Source organism: Antedon mediterranea, chromosome 4, assembly GCF_964355755.1.
Source record: "Antedon mediterranea chromosome 4, ecAntMedi1.1, whole genome shotgun sequence".
NCBI lineage: Eukaryota > Metazoa > Echinodermata > Crinoidea > Comatulida > Antedonidae > Antedon > Antedon mediterranea.
Window position 1 is genome coordinate 6496892 of NC_092673.1, and position 27337 is coordinate 6524228.

At 32.5% G+C, this 27337-nt stretch overlaps 2 protein-coding genes across 3 annotated transcripts; both read left to right on the forward strand.

Moving 5' to 3' along the window:
• Window positions 1–665: 665 nt before the first annotated feature.
• LOC140046732 (uncharacterized) lies at window positions 666–3021 on the forward strand. Its single transcript, XM_072091434.1, has 4 exons — window positions 666–1200; window positions 1987–2190; window positions 2794–2847; window positions 3014–3021. The coding sequence occupies exons 1-4, from the start codon at window positions 684–686 to the stop codon at window positions 3019–3021; spliced, it is 783 nt and encodes a 260-aa protein (XP_071947535.1). The 5' UTR covers window positions 666–683.
• A 10476-nt stretch (window positions 3022–13497) lies between these two features.
• Window positions 13498–27057, forward strand: LOC140046498 (putative flavin-containing monoamine oxidase AofH). Of its 2 annotated transcripts, XR_011844800.1 has the most exons (13): window positions 13498–13565; window positions 14114–14231; window positions 17241–17328; window positions 19439–19610; window positions 20853–20967; window positions 21247–21398; window positions 21692–21872; window positions 22437–22525; window positions 22633–22806; window positions 23346–23432; window positions 23763–23842; window positions 24576–25250; window positions 25359–27057. XR_011844800.1 is itself a non-coding variant. In XM_072091155.1 (12 exons), the coding sequence occupies exons 2-12, from the start codon at window positions 14126–14128 to the stop codon at window positions 24679–24681; spliced, it is 1350 nt and encodes a 449-aa protein (XP_071947256.1). In that variant the 5' UTR covers window positions 13498–13565; window positions 14114–14125; the 3' UTR covers window positions 24682–27057. The 2 variants fall into 2 exon arrangements, 1 of the variants encoding a protein (XP_071947256.1); XM_072091155.1 differs by having other exon boundaries at window positions 24576–27057.
• The last annotated feature ends 280 nt before the right edge of the window (window positions 27058–27337 follow it).

Here is a 27337-nt window from a genome sequence, read left to right on the forward strand (position 1 = left end):
GTAATTACTATACTTTCACATGCGCGGTCCGAAAACAAACAAAAAACCAAAATGGCTATCGCCACCAAACACCAACGGCCAACTTAGTTGCATGGCGGAGATTTGTACCGAAGTTTTTGCATTGTGCTCGCCAATGTCAGAATTAACCATAATTTATATATAGATTAATTTAGCAAAAAACCCATTGGCCAACAGACAATTTGATTATTTTTCTGCTTTAACTTACAGTTTTTCAGATAAATAATTTGTTTCGATCCAATGGTTGGTCCAAGTGGATACCGTAACTATTATGTGACATTAAATTGGCATTACTGTATATCGTTAGTTTCTTAAATCGAACATATAATTACTATAATAGTTCAGCAGTATCCTCTATTGTATGACCATTGTCAATGCAATAGTTGTTATTATAATGTACCTACCCTAGAAGTAGGAATTTGATATGCGTCAATGGATATAATTTAAGGTATGATTTTATTTTTCATACGTGACATCAGAAAACCAAGTCAATTGTTTTTTATTACCATTCTGTCGCCAAAGTAATGACCTGATGGGGCAATAAAAAAATTATTATAGGGGTTGCGGAAAGGTGGTTGCTATAATGATGGATCAATCGAAACAATGCAATGAGTATAGTCTAAATACAATTTTTTTTTTGCAGACTGAATACATCATTTTGAAAAATGGCAAATCTTAAAAATGAGTTTGACTACTTGAAATTTGAACTCAGTAAATATTATACTGGTGAACGCTACTCGTGGTTGAAATTTTGCCTTTTCGATAATTTAAGTCTATCAGACCTTACCGATAAAGAGTCAACTGGACATACTTTATTCAATGAACTTGAAAGAATACATGTAGTCACAGCTAATGACGTCAACCTACTCTTGGAGATTACTGCGCTAACAGGTTCAGATGATGCCAGAAAACGTGTAAATCAGTATATTGAAGATAACAACATTCAAAACACAGACAAACACAAGTTGACAACTTATCGTAAACAACTCTTTAGGGCTGTGAGAGAAGCTGAACCAGTTGCATTAAATAAGGTTACTGCTATGTATAAACTAACTCATCTTAATTTTACCAACCTTTGGGATGTAATATTTCACCTTGAAACCAACGGAATTTTACCAACCGAAATAGACAAGTTTGGAAGTCTACTTGGAAAACGCGCAGAGAAAGAACTACTAAGTACCGGTAGGCCACTGTAAATGTTGTTTTTTTGATTGATAGAATATTTTGTAATATAAAATTGTGAATCTCACACACGAATTGTGTTAACATCATGTGCAACAGATTGCATTAAGGCATACATTGGTGTTACACCATCGTGATACGTGCGAATGGTTTACCAATCACAAATAAAATGTATTTATAACAGTCCATCGAACGCTTATTATAATTTAAACATTACCGTATTTGTAAGTCAATGCAATAATTATGGTTAGAATAACGTTTTTATACATTGCCATAACCGCACAACATTACCACATAGATCCACAACATTCAAAATAATACCACTAGAATATTCACTAGATATTCCAATAACCTAACGAAAGATTGGAATATTTGATAAATTTAGTCAAAAAACAAAAAACGGTTCGTGCAACAAACATTTCTTTAGTTAGTAATAATAGTGATGACGATAAAAGTGGCCAAACCTGTCAAAAGTAAAAAAGAAAACAACTGAATATTTGTATAGTAATGACGACATCAATAAGCTTCTCACATACAACTATTTAAATTCAGCAGGCTTGCATGGATGTGCCAACGCATTCCGACGTCGCTCCACCATATACCTGCCATAAAAACGGTGGGACACGTCGAAATCATATGTATGCGGTTTTCACCTACACATTTACTTAATCGTTCTTATAACGTAATACTGATTAAGTATGGCAAGTATTACAGTAGGTAGGGCTCCAATAAAAAACGCTTTAAAGTAAATAAATTAACATAAACACACTTTTTTTCTTTATTCAGATAAAAAAACAAAAAGGGTTCGTGAAGCAAACATTTCTTCAGGTAGTAATATTGATGACGACGAGATAAGTGACCAAACTTGTCAAAAGAAAAGGAAAATAACTGAAGATTCTTATAGTGATGACGACATGAATGCCCAAGCATCTACATCAGCTCATACAGGCCATAAACTAAAGAGAAGACTAAAATACAAATCTGACAAAGGTACAATTGATGACAATTACTATATAATTGAAATTAAGGGATCTGCACAATACAATATGTTATTTTTAAATGACGTCGTAATTTTTGATAAGCCAAAATTGTTAATTAATTAATCCTATCTAAAATTTATCCGCTTTCATATTAATTTGACGTGCACGTGTGTAAATATTTCACGTTTACAGTTTAGAAAAGGTACGCGCGATGCAAAAAGTTTAATACTTTTGAAATGTTCAATATAGCCTGAAACGTGTTCTATAAATTTAGCTTAAGCATTTCCAACAAATGTTTGTCCAGAATGTTTCAATTTCATTTAAAGGACACCAGTCATCTTCTTTACAATAATTAACTTCCACATTTATCTAGTCCACATTGGTCGCTTTCGGACACCGACCTCTTGTACCAACCTGTATCTTCTCGTCTTCCTTTTACTTTCCATTTCCTTTAAAAAAGAAGGTCCGCATAATCTCAAGATGGGATGAGTCTAGTGTGAATCATTGTCACCATTTTAAAGTTTGTTTAATTAATTAATATCGCAATGTTTACAGTTACGAATTGTGTTGTGTGAATATCGTTTACTCTTTATACATTTTAATTAATTTCTAGAAAATGTTGATGAAGATAGAGCACCGAAGTCAAAGAAGATAGTTTCGAGAGAAGGTAAAACCATATTTTTGGGCAGGTACATTTTTTCAAATGCGTTATAGCAAGTCAAAGAACATTTTTATTTAAATAACGTAAATTATTAAATAATACCTTTCTATAATTACAATTGTTTTTTCTTATATTATAATTGAAAACAAATAGACATGGTAATTTTAAATAGGACATTAAAGAAGTCTGTGCACATATGACCTTGTGTAAAAAAGCAACGTTTAGTGGCATGTTTAATACTTTTTCATTAATTTATTTGATTGATTGTCTTGTTTATATATTATAGAAAAAATCAAAGATTATCTTCTTGATAGACAAAGATTGGTGTGCGGCAATAACAATAAGAAATTTACATCATCAATAATGAATAACAATTCTTATTTCAACATTGAAATATTCACTGAATTGAAATTGCTGAAAGAAGATGAGATAAATGGCAGTCAACCAACTACATTACCAACAATGTTAGATGATATCAAATCCATGCCAGCATGTAGAGTTCTTATATCTGGTGATGCTGGGATTGGTAAAACAACATTATTAAGGTACTTGGCATACAGTTCAACTCTTGGAAAACCAATTGCATTTGAAGGTAAAATTGTATTTTTCTTGAATGTTAAAGATTTAGAAAAAGGGCAAGACATCTTTGATTTGATTGAAACACAACTTGATATGAACGATTTTACTAGAAAGACAAAGCTTCCAAGAGATGATCCATTGTTAATTCAAAGATTTATTGATCAAAATGACAGCAAGATTGTGTTGTTATTAGATGGATTGGATGAAATCAGTTTTGAGAATAAAAGCTTGATAAATCTTTTCACAAAGAACACATTGGGAAATAGTGTTGTGCTGCTAACATCCCGATCAGATAACTTAAAATGTTTAGATAAATTTAAAATGATGTGTGACTTGCATGTTAGAGTGAGTGGATTTGATAAAAATAGCATTAGAAAATACATTGACAAATTTTTTAATCATTTTGGAAAAGCCGAATTTGGAAAATCACTTAGGCGGAAATTGGAGCTTGACGAGAAAAAAACTACAATTGACCGCAGTCATTCAGAAGCATCTGTATTGTGTAAAAATCCATTATTACTACTTTCAATTTGTCTTTCCTGGATAGAAAACAGACGTCTTCCTTATAGTGAGTCTGATCTGTTCAAAGAATTTTTTCTTTGCCTATTTAACCAATTCAATAAAACTAAAAAAAAAAAGTTTACTAAATTTGAAGATGCTCCATCAGAATATGTAAATGCTATGCTTTTGTTAGGGAAGTGTATGTGTAATTCTGTCTTAACGTTAGCTAAACTTTCAATAAGCAAACATGATTTGGAAGCATCGACAGAAGACCAAGGGTTGATTGATCTAGCCTTAAAACTTGGATTTGTTTCTAAAATGTCACCGATTTCAAAAAAACCCACAAGTGATATGTACATACCTCCGCACAACTTGATAGGGGAATCATTGGTGGGATTCTACTTATACAAACTTTATAACAATGAAACGTCGAATGAATGCACAAAGCATGAAAGACAGTTACTTAAGCCATTGAATGAAAATGAATGGAAGGTAATAAGAGAACGTAGGAGATTTAAGAAGGTAAATATGTTTGTAGTAGGGTATCTTGGTGGAGATGCTGGTAAATTTTTGAGATATTGGGTTACAAATAAATTTTCAACATATCGTTCTTTAGGTATTTACTTAAACTGTGTTAGAAAATCCGATCTGAAAGTAGTGAATACATTCTTGGAACCATACACAAACAGCGCGACGTTAAACCACACTCATGTATCTAACTCTTTAAAACAAGGTATTTCCTACTTTAATCGAAACTCTGAAGTAGCTTTAGGCGAAGATTTTACAAATCTTATCAGGCAATTTTATAGCATGGATTTGAGCAAACTTGATTTGAGAACTTTTTTAAATGAATTATCAACATATGATAATCCTCAAAAAGGAAAGATTCTGGCCCACATTGTTTACTTTTTCACCTTTCAACTTGACTTAAGTAATTGTGGCATATCAGGTGATGTAATGAATGATATGATTAGAGAGTGTTCTAAAATGGGTGGTGAACTGGAATTATACAATCTTAAAATCAGAAATAATAATTTGAGCAACATTAAAGCTACATTAATGAATTCTTTGATTAGGATGTCTCCTTTTTGTCGTCTATTTGATATAAGTAATTGTAATCTATCAGGTCAAGTAATGAATGATATCATTAGGTGTGATAGAGAAGCTGTGCTGAACATAGTCATCCTCAGAATCAATGACAACAACCTAAGTGACATTGATGGTACATTACTGGGTAGTTTCTTGAGTAAGTTCCCTAGGTTGATTTCACTTCAAATGAGGGATTGTAAAATTTCAGCTGACGTAATGAATGACATGATAAGAGTGTGTGCAGGAAAAAAATTAAAGTTACAAGTGTTTGATATTAGGGGTAATGATTTACGTGGCATTAATGGCTCCTCACTTGGTACTTTCTTGAGTAAATCCCCTAAACTACTCAAACTTCATATGGGTAGTTGCAAATTATCAGGTACCGTAATGAATGACATGATCAGAGTGTATGCAGAAGATAAGTTAGAATTACAAGACATTTATATGTGGAATAACGATTTAAGTGGCATTAACGGTTCCTCACTTGGTACTTTCTTGAGTAAATGTCCTAAACTACTCAAACTTCATATGGGTAGTTGCAAATTATCAGGTACCGTAATGAATGAAATGATCAGAGTGTATGCAGGCGATAAGTTAGAATTACAAGAGTTTATTATTAGTGATAATGATATCAGTGACATTAATGGCTCCTCACTTGGTACTTTCTTGAGTAAATCTCCTAAACTACTCAAACTTCATATGAATACTTGCAAATTATCAGGTACCGTAATGAATGACATGATCAGTGTGTATGCAGAAGATAAGTTAGAATTACAAGAAATTTATATGTGTAATAACGATTTAAGTGGCATTAATGGTTCCTCACTTGGTACTTTCTTGAGTAAATCTCCTAAACTACTCAAACTTGGCTTGCCTACTTGCAAATTATCAGGTACCATAATGAATGAAATGATCAGTGTGTATGCAGAAGATAAGTTAGAATTACAAGAGTTTATTATTAGTGCTAACGATTTAAGTGGCATTAACGGTTCCTCACTTGGTACTTTCTTGAGTAAATGTCCTAAACTACTCAAACTTCATATGGGTAGTTGCAAATTATCAGGTACCGTAATGAATGAAATGATCAGAGTGTATGCAGGCGATAAGTTAGAATTACAAGAGTTTATTATTAGTGATAATGATATCAGTGACATTAATGGCTCCTCACTTGGTACTTTCTTGAGTAAATCTCCTAAACTACTCAAACTTCATATGAATACTTGCAAATTATCAGGTACCGTAATGAATGACATGATCAGTGTGTATGCAGAAGATAAGTTAGAATTACAAGAAATTTATATGTGTAATAACGATTTAAGTGGCATTAATGGTTCCTCACTTGGTACTTTCTTGAGTAAATCTCCTAAACTACTCAAACTTGGCTTGCCTACTTGCAAATTATCAGGTACCATAATGAATGAAATGATCAGTGTGTATGCAGAAGATAAGTTAGAATTACAAGAGTTTATTATTAGTGCTAACGATTTAAGTGGCATTAATGGTTCCTCACTTGGTACTTTCTTCAGTAAATGTCCTAAACTACTCAAACTTCATATGGGTAGTTGCAAATTATCAGGTACCGTAATGAATGAAATGATCAGCGTGTATTCAGGAGATAAGTTAGAATTACAAGAGTTTATTATTAATGCTAACGATTTAAGTGACATTAATGGTTCCTCACTTGGTACTTTCTTGAGTAAATCTCCTAAACTACTCAAACTTGGCTTGCATACTTGCAAATTATCAGGTTCCGTATTGAATGACATGATCAGTGTGTATGCAGAAGATAAGTTAGAATTACAAGAAATTTATATTTGGAATAATGATTTGAGTGGCATTAATGGTTCCTCACTTGGTACTTTCTTGAGTAAATCTCCTAAACTACTCAAACTTCATATGGATACTTGCAAATTATCAGGTACCATAATGAATGAAATGATCAGAGTGTATGCAGGAGATAAGTTAGAATTACAAGAGTTTATTATTAATGCTAACGATTTAAGTGACATTAATGGTTCCTCACTTGGTACTTTCTTGAGTAAATCTCCTAAACTACTCAAACTTGGCTTGAATACTTGCAAATTATCAGGTACCATAATGAATGACATGATCAGTGTGTATGCAGAAGATAAGTTAGAATTACAAGAGATTTATATTTGGAATAATGATTTGAGTGGCATTAATGGTTCCTTACTTGGTACTTTCTTGAGTAAATCTCCTAAACTACTCAAACTTCATATAAATACTTGCAAATTATCAGGTACCGTAATGAATGACATGATCAGAGTGTATGCAGGAGATAAGTTAGATTTACAAGAGTTTATTATTAGTGGTAATGATTTAAGTGACATTAATGGTTCCTCACTTGGTACTTTCTTGAGTAAATGTCCTAAACTACTCAAACTTCATATGGGTAGTTGCAAATTATCAGGTACCTTAATGAATGAAATGATCAGAGTGTATGCAGGAGATTTGTTAGAATTACAAGAGTTTATGATTAGTGCTAACGATTTAAGTGGCATTAATGGTTCCTCACTTGGTACTTTCTTGAGTAAATCTCCTAAACTATTCAAACTTGGCTTGCATACTTGCAAATTATCAGGTTCCGTATTGAATGACATGATCAGAGTGTATGCAGAAGATAAGTTAGAATTACAAGCAATTTATATTTCGAATAATGATTTAAGTGGCATTAATGGCTCCTTACTTGGCACTTTCTTGAGTAAATCTCCTAAACTAATCAAACTGCATATGAATACTTGCAAATTATCAGGTACCGTAATGAATGAAATGATCAGAGTGTATGCAGGAGATATGTTAGAATTACAAGATTTTATTATTAGTGATAATGATATTAGTGACATTGATGGCTCCTTACTTGGCACTTTCTTGAGTAAATCTCCTAAACTAATCAAACTGCATATGAATACTTGCAAATTATCAGGTACCGTAATGAATGAAATGATCAGAGTATATGAAGGAGATATGTTACAATTACAATATTTTAGTATTAGTAATAATGATATTAGTGACATTGATGGCTCCTTACTTGGCACGTTCTTGAGTAAATCTCCTAAACTAATCAAACTGCATATGAATACTTGCAAATTATCAGGTACCGTAATGAATGAAATGATCAGAGTATATGAAGGAGATGTGTTAGAATTACAAGATTTTATTATTAGTGATAATGATATTAGTGACATTGATGGCTCCTTACTTGGCACTTTCTTGAGTAAATCTCCTAAACTAATCAAACTGCATATGAATACTTGCAAATTATCAGGTACCGTAATGAATGAAATGATCAGAGTATATGAAGGAGATATGTTACAATTACAATATTTTAGTATTAGTAATAATGATATTAGTGACATTGATGGCTCCTTACTTGGCACGTTCTTGAGTAAATCTCCTAAACTAATCAAACTGCATATGAATACTTGCAAATTATCAGGTACCGTACTGAATGAAATGATCAGAGTATATGAAGGAGATGTGTCAGAATTACAAGAAATTCATATTTGGAATAATGATTTAAGTGACATTAATGGCTCCTTACTTGGCACTTTCTTGAGTAAATCTCCTAAACTAATCAAACTGCATATGAATACTTGCAAATTATCAGGTACCGTAATGAATGAAATGATCAGAGTGTATGCAGGAGATATGTTAGAATTACAAGAATTTATTATTAGTGATAATGATATTAGTGACATTGATGGCTCCTTACTTGGTACTTTTCTGAGTAAATCGCCTAAAGTGTTGAAACTTGGCTTGAGTACTTGCAAACTATCAGGTAATGTAATGAATGAAATGATCAGAGGGTATACAGGAGATATGTTAGAATTACAATATTTTAGTATTAGTAATAATGATATCAGTGACATTAATGGCTCCTTACTTGGTACTTTCTTAAGTCAATCTCCTAAACTACTCAAATTGTATATGAATACTTGCAAATTATCAGGTAATGTAATGAATGAAATGATCAGAGTATATGAAGGAGATGTGTTAGAATTACAAGAATTTATTATTAGTGATAATGATATCAGTGACATTGATGGCTCCTTACTTGGCACTTTCTTGAGTAAATCTCCTAAACTAATCCAACTGCATATGAGTACTTGCAAATTATCAGGTACCGTAATGAATGAAATGATCAGAGTGTATGCAGGAGATATGTTAGAATTACAAGAATTTATTATTAGTTATAATGATATTAGTGACATTGATGGCTCCTTACTTGGTACTTTTCTGAGTAAATCGCCTAAATTGTTGAAACTTGGCTTGAGTACTTGCAAACTATCAGGTAATGTAATGAATGAAATGATCAGAGGGTATACAGGAGATATGTTAGAATTACAATATTTTAGTATTAGTAATAATGATATCAGTGACATTGATGGCTCCTTACTTGGCACTTTTCTGAGTAAATCACCTAAATTGTTGAAACTTGGCTTGAGTACTTGCAAGCTATCAGGTAATGTAATGAATGAAATGATCAGGGTGTATACAGGAGATATGTTACAATTACAATATTTTAGTATTAGTAATAATGATATCAGTGACATTAATGGCTCCTTACTTGGCACTTTCTTGAGTAAATCTCCTAAACTAATCAAATTGTATATGAATACTTGCAAATTATCAGGTACCGTAATGAATGAAATGATCAGAGTGTATGCAGGAGATATGTTAGAATTACAAGAATTTATTATTAGTGATAATGATATTAGTGACATTGATGGCTCCTTACTTGGCACTTTCTTGAGTAAATCTCCTAAACTAATCCAACTGTATATGAGTACTTGCAAATTATCAGGTACCGTAATGAATGAAATGATCAGAGTGTATGCAGGAGATATGTTAGAATTACAAGAATTTATTATTAGTGATAATGATATTAGTGACATTGATGGCTCCTTACTTGGCACTTTCTTGAGTAAATCTCCTAAACTAATCCAACTGTATATGAGTACTTGCAAATTATCAGGTACCGTAATGAATGAAATGATCAGAGTGTATGCAGGAGATATGTTAGAATTACAAGAATTTATTATTAGTGATAATGATATTAGTGACATTGATGGCTCCTTACTTGGTACTTTTCTGAGTAAATCGCCTAAATTGTTGAAACTTAACCTGAATAATTGCAAACTATCAGGTAATGTAATGAATGAAATGATTAGTGTGTATGCAGGAGATAAGTTAGAATTACAAGAGTTTAATATTGGTAATAATGATATCAGTGACATTAATAGTAATTTACTTGGTACTTTCTTGAGTAAATTTCCTAAACTACTAAAACTTGGCTTGCATTCTTGCAAATTGTCAGGTAATGAAATGAATGAAATGATTAGAGTATATGAAGGAGATACGTTAGAACTACAAGAGCTTTATATTAGTAATAATGATATCAGTGACATTGATGTATCCTTACTTGATACTTTCTTAAGTAGATTGCTTAAACTGCGTAAAGTGTACATGAACAATTGTTCATTATCAAAAAGTGTGACCATTGGTTTGTGTTCAGTGAGGGAAATAGAATTCTTTACATGATAAGTATATTATACATTTTTTACTCTGTTTTTTGTAGTGATTATTTTTAATTTCTTCTTATTATTGCTTACTATGTATGTAAAGCTGAGGGCTGTATTGTGAGCTAAGTATTAGTTTGAACCAAAAATAGATAGTAGACACCCATCTGTCATTTAAAGAAAACAATCTGAAAAACTTTATTTAATGATTCTGTAAAAATAAACCAAAATGCATCAAATCAAATACATCATCAAATTGAGAGTAACGTTGGAATATAGCTGATCAGTGTCAAATAAAACCCGCAGTCAAATCAAAATCCATTTATATGAGCGACGTATTGAATAAACAACACTACCTCACGCCATGTAGGCCTATCTTATACTCTTACTGAGGACTTTCTAAGAATTGAATTGTTTACGTTTTGTATCTTGTTTTGTTATTTGTAGGTCTATTGCACATGTTTTCTCTCAATTTCTGGAGCCTCTTTCAAAAAATTATTATAGAAATTGAAATTATTCGGACCTTAAAGAAGGCAAGCTATTAAGTCACTTAATTTTTATTGTTATGACATTAAATAAAAATGTGACTTAATAAAATAATAAAATACTGTAAATTATAAAGCTTGACTTTGTTCATACAGTTCAAGTTCTCTAAACAATGTACTTATAAAAAGCTGTAACTATTGTTTGTTATTTGTAATTCAAATTAAATAATAGTAGGCCATCGTTTTTTCTTCAATTTTCATTGTTAAAGACAAATATCTGTTTATGAAGTATAAGCTGTAATATGCATATTAATAGCACATTGTTGATTGTTAACACATTCCACATTATTTAAGACAACCTTGAACGATTAAATATTATTATATTATGATATAGTTTATTTCAATTACATGTAAGATGATATTATGTTTTATTCTCACATATAACTTGCGTACCACGCGTGCTGACATTAATGTGTTCGCCAAATGCTTACAACAGATTTTTACCGTATATCTTAAGGTACTGTAGTTTGAGGAAAATGTTAATGTATTGTTCTTTTGTCGCACGAACATTCACTTAAATAATGACATAATCCTAAAAATGAAACAATGAAATTAAGAATAAGCATGTAATGAATGACAATGAATTTATTTATAGACATTACAGAGTATAATTCGAAGTCTTTAAAACAATTCAGTAGTAGATACAAATTAGATACTTCGTTTCTTAGGAATTTATGGTTGTGTACCGCAAACAATATTAACAAGATAATTTATCATTTAATCTGTAGAGCATATTATAATATATGTGTATCATTAAAACGTATTAGACTTATAGAATTTGGATTGTAAATTCAATGAAAATTACTAAGGTTTGTGTATTTAGCTTAAATTAATTATAGTGTCGATGGTCATACCGGATTGTTTGTGTACATTAGTTTTAATTAGTATACTGTAGTTTACATCAATTATTATTGTTTATCAGGGAAGAGTAAAATTGAGAGTTTACTAATTCAATAAAATGATTTAAACATAATACATGATTGACTACAGTTGTATTTGTTATTTGTACTTCATAGACAAACACTGACAACATTATTATCCTAATTTATACCAAAGAAAATTATCAGACTTGACAGAATGACATCTCTCAATAATTCCAAATGCGTGCATCCTACCAGGCAGCCAGACAAAGCACTATCCTTCCACACCTAAAAGACAGAACATTACACTCTCATTATTCTCTCAAATAAACGTTGACGATCTGGAGATGATGAGGATGATATGACGATGATGATAACGATGAAAATGACGATATCAACGAAGGTGGTGTATTCACTGTGGTAATGAAATCATAAAAAAGGCAAAATGAAACCTCATGACTACAACCAACGAAGATGATGACGCTAGTAACACTCCGTTATGCGTGAGTAATCAAAGAATGATGTATTGCATAAACAGGCGTAATAAATAGAGAGAAAGATTTATAATTATGTGTTGATTATACGAGTACGGATTATAGACCAGTGTACGACTTCATGTCACAAGCCAGAGATGTGTACGCAAATAAAAGTACAATATAACTGATTGTTGTTGTTTTGTACATCATATATATAACGAACACGGTTGATGACAAAGATGATAATGGCGATCATTTACAGTGATGCCGCATGTCGAATAACTGTGTTGAATTGAAATAAGTAACTAACCAAAAGTATAGTATTTATATGATGACATGACAATGAGAACGATAGTTCTGATTAACAAAATATAAAACCAGAAAAATGTATACTAATTATTAGTGATATCAGGGAGTTTTTCTAACCACAACGATGAATATGCTGGATCGATTGCACATGCACTTTTTGATTGGATAGTCTTTTATGATTAGGAGGATGATAAATGAAAAATATTCAATATGATGACGCTGATCGTGCGACTAGATGAGACTGGAGTTTTGTGAGGTTAGAGTGCGGATGATGATCCGGTGTAAACTACTAGGCCTATATATAGGTTTGTGATGATTGAACATCATATGATGAGGAGGATTTTGAAAATAAGGATAATAATAAATGTAAGCTTAGTAATAAAGACACACTTTAATAGGTCGTTTTGCAGTTTTATAAAGTTATTGATTTAGAGTAAAACAAAAAAGTAAATTTATCCAAAACCTGTTTGGAGGACAATTTGTTTTTGCTTTAAATTACAGTTTTTCAGGTAAATAAAAATATTCGGGAGGACCAGGGATTTGTCAATTTTAATTAGATGTTCGGCTGCCCAAAACATCACACAACAGATTACTTTTTAGGTCTTAAAAGCAAAATGTTGGTATTTTGGGATTGTTACTTTTTTGTATGTTTTCATGTTTATTCCCGAGTATTCTTTAAAAAACTTTGAAAGTTGGCTGCTGCCCTCTATCAAATTAAAATCACGATGTTTTTGTTTGTGTGTGAGACACAAGTGTCAGAAGGATCGGAGAGTGCCCCAAGCAAAACAAAACAGTCACACAGACGGATCCGGGCCAGGCGGCTAGGTAGGGAATTTTCCTATTTGGGTAGGCCTACTATAGTAGGCCTAGGATTTTAACGATAGAAAGTGCCGCTTATTAACGTTAATTAAAGTTAATGCATTTGAGTTTTTGGTTACTTTGTATCTCCCCCTCCCTATAGACTAGCTAGTACTATATAGGGCCTAGAGGTCTACTGTTTAGTCAGGGAAAACAAGGAATATCTTATCGTGTTGTAGTGTAGAGATGTAGCCTAGGCCTAGTGTAGAGATGTATTGTAGTAGGCCTGCCCTACTAATACTACCTACGGTAGGCTAATTGCTTACCTACTTACTAGTCTAGGATAGACCTAACTAGACATACAAGGCGGCTATCTGGGATAGCCTAAAGTAAGGAAGGCATAGTAAGCACGTCTATCATGCCTAACTAAAGTAAAACATTCAATCAAAAGAGCTGGACTTTTTGCAAAAAGAAGCTTGACAGTATGTAGAGTACCATACCTTCATATAACGTTAATAAATAAATAAAATAAGCCTAGCCTAGGCCTAGGCCTAACCTTTGTTTTTTCTTCTAAGGCGTACATTATTATGGCCGACATTGTTGTCGTTGGTGCAGGTATCTCTGGCCTAGTTTCATCATATTATATTTTAAAAAAGAATCCTGATGCCAAAATTACCCTTCTTGAAGCTTCAGGTAAGTATATCATTCAACTGGCTAGTTTGTACGTAATTATGATGGACAAGTTCAATATTTGACTCTCTGTGACCCTATATATACAGTATGACATAAAGTTCTGTATATGGCCAAGAGAATTTTGAGGTTTTTGGGTGTTTGTAAATAAGGGGTCAGTCTAATTACAGAAAACAACCGAAAACAACCACAAACAACCGAAAAACAAAATAAAAAAATCTAAATACCGACAACAAATTTGTATAATATTTTGGTTAATGTCGCCCTCTATTGATGGGTGTTTCTAAGACCATACAGAGAGAAAACCGCGCGCGCAAAAGCCAAGGAAGACCCTACGAAATGGTAGTGTGCACAAAATACAACTCAAAATCGTACAAATTCAATGATATACACCGTAGACTACATTTAAGTCTTACAAAATATTTATTTATAACACATTTCGTTTTTAGTCTTTCGATTTTCAAAAACAAAGCATGATTTTACCTAACTTTGCATTTTTGTCACTGAAGTTAATACTGAAGTGATTGAGAATAAAAACGTTACTCGACTACGGTAATTTTACTGAATAGATGTGAAATGTGAACTTGTTTTAAGTATACTTTATAGTCCCTAATATTATCAATATTCTTAAAATATCATTTTTGTATTATTATCTTTGAAAATCTATAATTAAATTGATCATGATTAACCATAGTCAATTTACTTTCTATACTATGGATTAACGTAGTCACAATTATTGTGAGGAGTAAATGCGTTGGTTTCTGGATCAAAAATCGAAAGACGAAAATTAAAATATTTTGATAGATTCTGTAAGTAAATGCGATGTTAACATTGATTGATTGTACGATTTTTAGTTGTATTTTGTGCACACTACCATTTCGTAGGGTCTTCCTTGGCTTTTGCACACGCGGTCTTCTCTCTGTCATGGTCTTAGCTCTAGAAACACCCATTAGTAGAGGGTGACATTAAAAATTCATATATACAAATTTGTTTTCGGTATTTAGATTATTTTATTTTGTTTTCGGTTTGTTTTCGGTTGTTTATGGTTGTTTTCGGTAATTAGACTGACCGTTTATAAGTAGTTGATCTGACGACCGCCAATATTTCTTCAAATGCAATACAACAACTCTTTATGTCTTCAAAGATTCAATATTGAAAGATCCAATCTAGGCCCTATGATACTCTATGAATCATGATAGTCTATGATACTTTATTTCAACCTAAGAATACACATATTGTTAACAATGCAGGCCCACAAAATGAATGGCTAGTAGACCAATTGTTTTATTAGACCAATGTCTAATAAAACAATGTAAAAAATGTGCTTGTGATTCTAGGTACCTACAACTGTGATTTGTAGACATGATACAATGCTATCATTTTGTGATAAGTTGTTTAAACACAGTAGTTTGAACAATGGTATCTACACTGATTTATAAAATACATTTAGTATGTGTAGTGCCTAGCTTACCTTGATGAACTAGCCTTGAACTTTATTGTACTGTAGGGGAAAACCATAGCTTGAAAACATTTTGTTTTAATACACTTCCTTTGAGAAAATTCTGCTTATTTTGAATAAATACACTTTTTGTATGCTTTGAATGCAATATCATTCACAACAAGATTGGACATTTTCAGAACGATAGGATACAGTATCTATTTACTTCTATCTAAAGCTCTTTCAAAAAATGCGATGTTCCCATATTAAATATAGACATGATGATGTCATATCACTACTATATTTGGGCATATCACTCCCATATTTGGCCACATTACACTTTTTTGTCAAACTAGTTTGCAGATCTTTAGTAGATATCATCAATGTCTATTATACTCTAAAAATAAAATAAAAATATTTCGAAAAAAAGTGGGTCATTTTGAAGTATCATAATAGTTATTAACTTTCACCAAAAATTAGATTAAATTAAATTAAACTAAAATACAGACGTTTTTTTGTCTTTGACTTCAAGTTTTTGATCAAAACATAATATCTAATAATGCAACGCGCTTGTTTGGCTACTCTGTATGCATAATCATAAAAATTCCTCGCGATATGTGTGAAAACACCTTCTCAACCGTGACGAGTTGTAAACAATCCTAATTAGCATCATGCATAATGCATAATCGTGGTTTGAAATCTTTGTTTACTTTCGCTCGCGACGATCTTCCAGAGAAATGCAAATTAATTTACCTGTTAATTACGTAAACTTGTTGTTTTCGGCTCGAATTTTCGACTTAAAGCTCAGGTACAGGCATGAATTTTAAATATAATATTTTGTTAATTGTACATAAATCAAATATTTGTAACAGAAATCGAGACGAAAAAACATGAATTTCCCTTAATATGGTCAAATACAAAATTTGGCAAAATTCTCCCTAGACGTTGAAAAAAGATGGTGGACGGTGGATAATTTTTGCTATAGCATGAAAATAAAAATCTGAAGTTGAATAAAAATATCAGAAATGTAATATTCAAGTTATATTACCTATATTTAGTCATCTGATAACATTTTTTACCACACCATTTATTTTTCATAGCTTTTTAAAATGCCTCTCTATTTACAAAATTTGTGTACAAAAGAATAGAGATTTTACTGTGTAATTTGAACTATCCCCCCCACTGATAAGAAAGTGCTTATTTTCAACTAGCTCGTGTAACACAAATAAAATCCCAAAAATTATGAAACATAGGGGAAACTATAGATCGATAATTATTGGAATGTATGATCAATAGAAATTTTTTGCCCGCACCTGGCCTTTAAAGTGAATAACTAATATTACTTTGATATGGCCAATTTAAATTTAGAATTTTTTTTTTCATTTTTTGTGTTTCAAGGGACAATACATCTTTAAAAAGATTGTATTAATTTCTTTTATCATATTTTACATTAACAATGCTTTTTCTAATGGTGAAAGAAATGCCTTTTTAGTAACATATACAGTAATATTATGATTTTTTAATTGATATTTTATAAAAGGAATTTTAATAACAACTTTTTAGTTTTTTTATAGATCGTGCAGGTGGACAGATTTTGTCGGTGAACCTTAAAGCAGCGTCTGGTACAGATACATACGATGTTGGGGGCGCTTTTGTTCAAAAGTTTGTAAAACAGTTTTATATTCTAATTTTCATAAAAATAATGGATAAAAATAATTTAAACTAGATTTAATTCGTCACTATGACGAATTATAGGTTATATGCATTGATTTAAATAAAGATAATAGATTTTTAAAAGATATATTGATTGATTGATTTTCTCAGAATCTTTAATTATTTATAATATATGATAGGACCTTGCTAACGCGAACACCATAGCCGGTATCACAATCCGATCAAAGATCCATATGCGTATAATGTCATAAACCACATTTGTTGTTACGTAATAATAAAGACATAAGTTAATTTTTATCTAGATTTCATTATAAATCATGTGTATAATCTATACACTAAGAAATAAATTTGAACAAACAATACGGATAATAAAAAAAAATCTTATTTCGTTTCCCGAGGTGAGACTCGATCTCGGTACCTTGAATGCCATAGACACGAGCACAGACCACCGAGCCGTACACAACTGACTAAAAGTTGTAGAAAAATTCCTCGGTGTATTTACTATGCAGTAACCACTTTGATGCAAATAGATTATTACATACCGAAATGAATTATAATTTTTTACTATGATGACATCTTTAAAATGTATACAAATGATGCACTGTCAAACTACATACTTTTAACTTTAATATATGAATTTTTGAAGGAAGAAAGTTAATGTTAAGTTTGTTATTTTGGCCTAAGAAAATGTCATAATTTGTTTGATTGTCGAAATTATTTTTTTAAAATTTAATATGCAATTAATGATGACTTAATCAACTTTTGTTCTCTTTATTTGATAATAAATCATACATATGATACATACACTTCAAGAAAATGAAATAAAAAATAGGTGTTCCCCTGCATTCTGACGATATATATTAATTTTTAAATTTAGCATATTTTCACCATTTTGTTAACTTATACGTGCGTAGCCAGTCACTTTTGACGTGCTCGTATAACGCAATTTCGTGTTGAAACCTGAATCAAATATGATGATATTATTAAAGAAAGATTGTAAAACAGAAATCAGGCAAAAAGAGTGCGCACTAACGTTTAACGCGCAGTGCGCGTGCAAAAATCTGCGCACTCATGGCAATTTTTTAAACGCTTAAAATTGCCTGAAACGTACTCTAATTTCATCGAAAATAAATTTTGACAATTTTGAACATTTTAAGCGCGCGTACGCAAGCGTTATATGCGCTACGCACGTAATTTTATTGCCATATGATGAAATATGACCTGAAATTTATGAGTACCAAATTTTGTTTAATTGTGATTCATGCTTGTGAAGATATGATTACAAACGTGATTTCGTAAAATCGCGCGTAGACCGCGTAATTTTTGATTATGCATCGTGAAAATATAACCACATCGATTCCTGGCCATGAGGAATATACTCTGAAAACTTGACTTAGCTAGATTAAACTGATGCCAAGATAATGCACGGACAAAATAGTGCTAAGGAAAGAATAAATAAATAAATAAATAAATAAATAAATAAATAAAGATTTTGACAGAATCAAGAGGTTATATGCATATCATGCATATAACCTAATGATATTGATAATTAATAAAGAATGTTTTATAGATGGAATTTAGTGGGTTGTGGATTGTCTCCTGACCCTCTCCAATACATTTAGCGTACAGTATGCAATTAATTTACTGTATAAAGGGTCTTTCGGGCAATGTTAAAATCAAATCTCCACGCTGTTATGCGCCAATCGCTCTCCGCGTGAAAACGAAACATTGACGTCCGATTTGATTTGCCAGCGTCAAATCTGAATCGTGCCGAAACAAGTGTGAAAGACCCTTAACTCATTATTGATGGTATACTTCATTTTAGTCGCGTGCATCGCAACTCTACAGCTCACTATGTCGGTCGGTTGGTTGGTCGGTCGGTAAAAATTAACTTGAGCACGCGACTGCAGCCATGTATATGGCCTTTTTTCAGGTGATCACATATATTATGTTTACAATTTAGTTTTTCTCTATGTAATTAATTAATAATAATTACAGGAAGTTATATTGTTCTGTAATATCCTCACAGATATGTACACTTTTAATGAACAAATTTGAACTTTATTGAAATATAATTTACATAATTATTTTCTTGCAGAGCCCAAAAAGATTTGATGTCGTTACTGAAAGAGTTTGAAATAGAGACATATCCACAGCCAAAGGGCAAACGCATCACACAGCTTGGAGATGGAACTATCAAACCATACTCAGGTTCTATTCCGCCGTTACCTTGGTCGTCACTCATCGACCTGCATAGGTTTATGTCTAAGGTATGACAACTATCACTTCATTCTATATATATGCCTGTCTGTGTATGCCTGTCTGTGTATGCCTGTCTGTGTATGCCTGTCCGTGTATGCCTGTCCGTGTATGCCTGTCCGTGTATGCCTGTCCGTGTATGCCTGTCCGTGTATGCCTGTCCGTGTATGCCTGTCCGTGTATGCCTGTCCGTGTATGCCTGTCCGTGTATGCCTGTCCGTGTATGCCTGTCCGTGTATGCCTGTCCGTGTATGCCTGTCCGTGTATGCCTGTCCGTGTATGCCTGTCCGTGTATGCCTGTCCGTGTATGCCTGTCCGTGTATGCCTGTCCGTGTATGCCTGTCCGTGTATGCCTGTCCGTGTATGCCTGTCCGTGTATGCCTGTCCGTGTATGCCTGTCCGTGTATGCCTGTCCGTGTATGCCTGTCCGTGTATGCCTGTCCGTGTATGCCTGTCCGTGTATGCCTGTCCGTGTATGCCTGTCCGTGTATGCCTGTCCGTGTATGCCTGTCCGTGTATGCCTGTCCGTGTATGCCTGTCCGTGTATGCCTGTCTATATATGCCTGTCTATGCCACAAAAACCAGTTTTATTTTTCTGCTGCATTGTGCTCACCGAAAAAATGGTAATCTTTCATTCAAAATACTTGACACTTTTAAGTGGCCAAATTTTTTTCTTGCATTTTCCATATGCAATTTTGATAAAAAGCGTGTACAATTTTAATAAAAACTGTGTCAATGAATAGATGAACTTCCAGATCTTTCTGGGTCTCTCAGACTATCAAGTCTCCCAATATTTTGAGTCATCCTTCTGTCTGCCTGTGGCTAAAGGCAAATTTTTCCGTTTTTTTGAGTGGCCCAAAATTTGTTTTTATATCTGGTTTTCCGAATGCAATTTGAATAGTAATTTACAGTGTTAATGAATTGATAAACTTCCAGATCTTTCAGGGTTTCTATGACCACCCAAGTCTCCCAATATTTGGAGTTAATATCCTTCTGACATAAAGGTCAGTTTTTCCATTTTTCTTTAAATATGGAGACAAGGAATTTGTATGATTTATTTGTCAGGAATTTGTATGATTTATTTCTTTTTTCTTTTTCTATAAAAATCTTATTATTATTATTATTATTATTATAAATCTCCTGATAATTACATTAGTTTGGGTTCTACTAGTTTCCTAGTTTGAAAAATGCATTTTGCAAACTCAATTTTCTTTCAACAGATAATGGCTATTAAATGCAACTTTTTTTTTTAGCTTGAGGGTTCTGCCAAGAAGATGAATCTGACCAATCCCAGTGAGAGTACTAAGGCTGATGAACTTGACAAGACAAGTGTGGATGAATTCAAACTAAAAACACTTTGGACACAAGGTAATACAACACTGTATAATACATTTTAAATACACTATATGACCCCTCTTTTGGGACACCCTATTCAGGGGACACCCCTATTATGGTTAAAAGGGGTTGTACTCTTTTGTCTTTAATTTTAAACATTATAATTGCCCAGCTACTGACATTATAAACTGCCTAAAATTATATGGTAGGCCTTAAAACAATGGAAATAAAAATCCAAGCATTTAAACCAGGAGTGCTATACCAATACAGTAAATCTGTCCTTCTACCAGTATTTCTCTTTTTACAACATAGCTGCAAAGGATATGGCTGATACGCTTGCTGGATCCGTTCTACGTGTTGACCCTAAGAATATTTCTGTGTTATACTATGAGTATATACTGGGTTCCACTGGTGGATGGGATGGATTATTAGGTTCTTCTAAAGATGGTCTTCACAGAATTAAGGTAACTATGTTCAGATCAGTTTCTGTAAATTACACACTTGCATATAACGCAAGCTTCTGTTTGGATATACAGCACGATAAATTGGTATTAACCCACCCCGAGATAGATATCAGCTCAATATTGAGTATAAGTTGACATTTGGGTAAAGACCTCATATGCTATAACATGGACAGGGGCTGAATTTGGTGTAAAAAAAATGATTAATGAGGCATACTTGCTACATTACTATGTGTATAAAAACTTCACAATGAATAGAAATGTTTCTGTAAATAAATGATTTTGATTATGTTTAGGGTGGTGCAGAGAAAATAGTAAATGCTCTTGTAGAGGCTATAGGAAAGAAAAACATAAAATTCAACTCAAAGGTCACGTCTATAAAGCATACAAACGAAGGAGGAGATGGACTTGTTAGCGTAGAGGTATCGTCTGGTGAAACATACACTGCCAAGAAAGTGATAGTTACCGAAGGAAGGGGTAGGTGATGGGTGTGTGTATCTTTCAAAAGATGAATTTTTAGAGGGTAAATCATTCAATCTTTCATTCGGAATCTCTTGTCCATAGAAAGTAAAAATTACATATAAATGAAATAAAATAAACAAGACTAATTACTACTACTCATCTCAGGATGACATTTCACCTGGAGATAATAAAATGTCAGTTAACCCTGTCTGTTGGTCCTTTTTAGTGAACAAAGTTTACTGTAAACTTGTGTTCTATCCAGGGTAACTGTCATGGAGTGTGGAAGTAACTTTGCTCAAATAAATGAAAATTAATAAATAATATCAACCCAAATTATCATTCATAAATGTAGATGCTACCTACAATCCCTCAGCCCAAATAGTTTGTAACCATGACAATTTCATCCATCAAAATGCTACATAATTTTGTTCTATTTCTTTGTATTTTAAAAATAGTGTTGGATTTTTATTTAAAGGGTTATTTTTTTGAAATTCTAAAAAAATAAGTATTTAATCGTCCAATAAGATCTACAAAGCTATTTATTATTGGTTTCTTTTATTTTGATTGTATCTTTTATAGACGAAATAGAATTTGTACCGTCAGCGCCAGTATTTCCTCCGTTATTACCCATCGCAAACACAATTTCCTTTGTGATCACATTTGCAAAGGTATTGTATGTTATATATTTTTACTATTTTTATAAAGATAACTAATATTATTATTATAAACATCTCTATATACTGTAAAAACTTTCAATGTTTATATTTTTTTTCAGGCATTTTGGAGAGATAAAGGATATTCTGGAGAGGTACTTAGTATTGCAGGAACCATGCAACATCTTACTGGAGAGGGAGAGTGGAGTGCCACAGCGATATTTGATGCTACATCATCTGATGGCAATCCAGCATTAAGTGGAGTGCTCAATCCAGGTCCAATGGGAGACAAAACTGTAAGAATAATTATAAAGAAGTGATAGAGATTTTATGGCAAAGTGTCTTTAAATGGCAAAGTGTCTTTAAATGGCAAAGTGCCCTCAAATGGCAAAGTGCCCTCAAATGGCAAAGTGCCCTCAAATGGCAAAGTGCCCTCAAATGGCAAAGTGCCCTCAAATGGCAAAGTGCCCTCAAAATGACATAGTGCTCTCAATTGGCAGAGTGCCCTCATACGACAAAGTTCCGTAAAATGGCAAAGTGCCATCAAATGGTAAAGTGTCCTTATGGCAAAGTGTTCTCAAATGGTGAAATTCCCTCAAATGCCAATGTGGACTCAATTGGTTAAAATGCCTTCAAATGGCAAATAGCAGATTTGTAAAGTGTTATGCTACAGTAGGTGAAATGTTCTTTTGATGACATTTTAAAGGAAATCTTGGAGAGTAATTCCATGTTGAAATTTGTACTTGATGGTGTTTATTTTATTCCTTGGAGAACTGTATGTGGCTTTCTTTCTTATTAAACATTTAGTGGAAGAGAGTTTGTATTTGTTTTACAGTCTGAAGACCGAAAATCGGAGGTTTTGAAATTGTTGGCGAAATACTTCCCTATGGAAAATGTTGATGTTCTGGATTATGCTGATCATGTAAGGAAGTAACGATTTGTAATTGTCTGAATGTGAGCTAATATTATCTTAAATGTTGACGCAGAAAAGAGCATTTATAGACGGCACACACTACAGGTTGCTTTTCAAAGTAGATCAGTCAACTACCTCATGTCAACTACCTCATGTTACAAAAAGCTGAATGTTCAATAGTGCTGTTCATCGTTCATTAGTGTAAAATAATGAACAGAACATGATGCATAATCAACCAATCAAATGGCAAGGATACACTTAGGCGTATTATAATATGAATGTTTATTTTTATTAGTTTTGTTAGTGCCAGTATTCAATTTATATGTCATTGTTTTTTAGGCTTGGGGTGGACCATGGAAGTATGGAGACAAACTGCTAACTGCATCTTCATTGGATGATAGAAGAAAACCCTTCCACAGGTAATGTATCATTCATATACACACTAGGCTTAATTTTCACTGCACTCATCAAAAATAATCTTCACAATTAATAAAACAGTAGTCATTGCATTACATTGACCTGTTAATAGTCAATATCTGCACATACAAACAAAACTCACTCATGCACGCACAAGTTTATCATGTGAACATCCTGGTAATTTTTCATGACTGGAAAACATGCAGGTCGCATCGCAAGTTTCCCCGAGTTGGTCTTGCCAAGCATGTAGCCAGGATTTTTACAGGAGGGTTAATTTTTTTCACAAAAGAGCAAAATCATCTGCTGTTCGTCTCTAGTTTGAAAAAGGAACTTCACTCCAACCCCACCCACCCTCCCCCTTCCAATTGCTTGGTCATTTGATTTAATTAAAGGTCAAAGGGTCAATCTATCAAGTAGATGCATCCAAGGTGATTTCTATCCACTTTTTGTTGGGCTGTTAAGCATTCAAATTGCCACTCCTTTAGCCATCCTTTTGTCTGGACTGAAATGTGCCAGAACATGAGGAATGCCTTGAACCTGTGCCGATATGGCTATGGTTTGTGTCTTAAACTGCTTAGCCACTCAACTCAATACAACGCCTCCAAATATTTGCTTTTCACTGCTTTGGTCTCGATGTCTGTGATTACCACCTATCTAATAAGACAGAAAATATTTTACTATTAGTAATCCATGTGCCCAAAGACAGCTGTGAGATTTCTGTTCATTTTCTTTTAGTGTTCACTGGGCTGATAGACATACAGCAATGGAATGGTACAATACTATAGGGGGCGCTGTTCAGGTTGGATATCGGGCAGCAAACGAAGTGCTTGATTGTATGTAAATACAATTTGAAATATTGTGGCACTGTAGTTGAGCATTTAAAAATCCTTCGTTATACCAATCCCAGTGTCATTGGTTCTAATCTTTGTTTTACCACAGCGGCTTTAATAATTATGCTAAATTAATTAAAGTTTTTTAATTTTTATACCAAAACTAGATAACGCTAAATTTTAAATAAATAATATTTTTCTATAATGATTAGAAAGCTAAGTTATCTAATAATATTCAAACTAATTAATTTTTGTTATTATAGTACTGTATACTATTGTTTGTATACTATATTTTTTGTATTGGTAATAAATATATACAATATTTGGATGCTTTCACATCTCACCATTTGGTACCCTGAAAAAAATATCATGGAAAATGGTTTCAGTGGCAAAGTTCAGGCCAAATTCATACGATTCGAATTGGCTTCCGAATTCGGTGCGATGGATCAAGAAGCCATTTGGTTGCTGAAATCGTACTATTGCAATCACATATGAGTATGAATGATCTCGATTAACAACGAATAACCAAATTCGTGCTGGATGTGAAAGTTCACTCAATGCTCGGAATATTTTCCTCAGGGCGCCAGATCGAATCTGGGCGCCAGATCGAATCTGGGCGCCAGATCGAATCTGGGCGCCAGATCGAATCTGGGCGCCAGATCGAATCTGGGCGCCAGATCGAATTTAGGCGCCAGATCGAATCTAGGCGCGATGTGAAAGCAGCTTTATATATATCTTAAATGGAGATCTCAAATGACTTCTAATCGAAACAGCATTAAGTAGTGTATACAAATGAAATAGAATTAATATCTAGATATATAAATAATATTATGTGTGTGCTATCATAACTGAAGCTTATAGGCTTAATAGGGCATTATTCACACCATGGTGTATTCATATAAATGTACTACAGTTAACTCTTACAATACCCTTGTGCTAATCTAAAGCTCAGTCTACACTCTACCAAACTTTATGTGACAAAAAATGTGTTGATGTCATATCACTACCATATTTGTGCATCTCACTCCCATATATGGGCACATCTCACTTTGCTTTGTCAGACTAGTAAATATGTCTAGTTTAATGAAAAGTCTGGTATTCTGAATGTGTTTTTAATGGTAAAAATGTATTTCAGACCTTTTATACCTTTTATATGGTTTTTGGAGAGTTTCCAAATTTCAGAGAGTCTGGTATATTGAGAGAGTTGACTATTAAAAAATAAAATTATATAAATATAAACAAAATTAATATTTTAATTATGTAGGCTTCTATGTGGTTGTAAATCGACAACTTTTATGGGTGCCCCTTTAGACCAAAAACCAAAATCATATTTATTTTCTAATTATGAAGAACACGTCCTTTTAATCCATTCATTTAGGAAAAAATGACCAATTATTTTTCCTGATTTTAAAAATGCCTTGAAAGTGTACAAATTACTAATAAATTATCATGATTTTATACTATTTTTCAATTAGAATAGAATAGAAAAAAGAAATTCTTGAATGCAACTGTGTAATAATGAACAGCCTTTATATAGAAGTCTTTCAGAAAATCCCAAGTATGGTAATAAAACAGCCGATTCTCAGTATTGTATCTATTTCTGAAGTATCATAGGAATATTTGGTAATACAACATCACATGTGTTTCACATGTACCTAGTAGCCCTAGTAACCTAACCCTTAACTCCTTACATGATACAGGCATCACATGTGATATAAATGAGATGCTGTATAGTATGTTGAGATACAGCACGAGGAATCGGGTGAATAAAACTACTAAAATATAAACTTGTCCAAAATAGAATATTCATTAGTACCCTGTAAATTCTAATAATACATTTCATATTTCTTTGTGTGCCTGTTTTAATATCAATTGTACACATTAAGACACTATTGTGAAATTTATTTTTATATTATTTCTATTTTATCCTTTCATTGAAACACAAAAATTTAAGTATTTAATTGGGAGACACAGAGGCGATAATAAGGCGATTGATAACTTTCTCAAAGACTCCAGGCAAATAAATAAAATGAAAAGTCATAATTTAAATTTAGATTAAACTATGCAAAATTTAGTACTGAACTGTGTACTACAATTATTAAATAATAATTATTATTCAATAATAATTATTATTGATTTTATTGATTCATAAATTAAAACAATTGGTTACATTTTAATAAAACATTATTTAAACGAATCAGAACCTTACTGGGGCTTCCTAACTACAAATTTAAAATTCCTTTGGAGCACTTATTCTTAATTTCGCAATAGTGTCTCAATGTGTGTTTACAATAAAAGCCTTTTAAAAAATATTAATATTCACTCAATATTAATAAATAAATAGAATCTTTATGAAATATTCGTTGGAAACCAGATGAATGTATTTGTTGAACATATGCTTATTAAACAAAATAAATAAATAATTGAACAAAATCGATTTACTATACTGTGTCAATATTCAACAACGTTAAATAATTATTAAAGGTTTGAATAACCAAATCAAAATGTTTTACATTTCAAAATGCTGTACTGCATATAATACAGTGTCCTTTACTTGAGGAAATTCATTAAAAAGATATATAGGCCTAGATGCATTACAGCTTTTATCGCCCCTCCTTTTCCAAATTCTCAACAGGAAATATATAACACACCGTTTACTGGGAATCA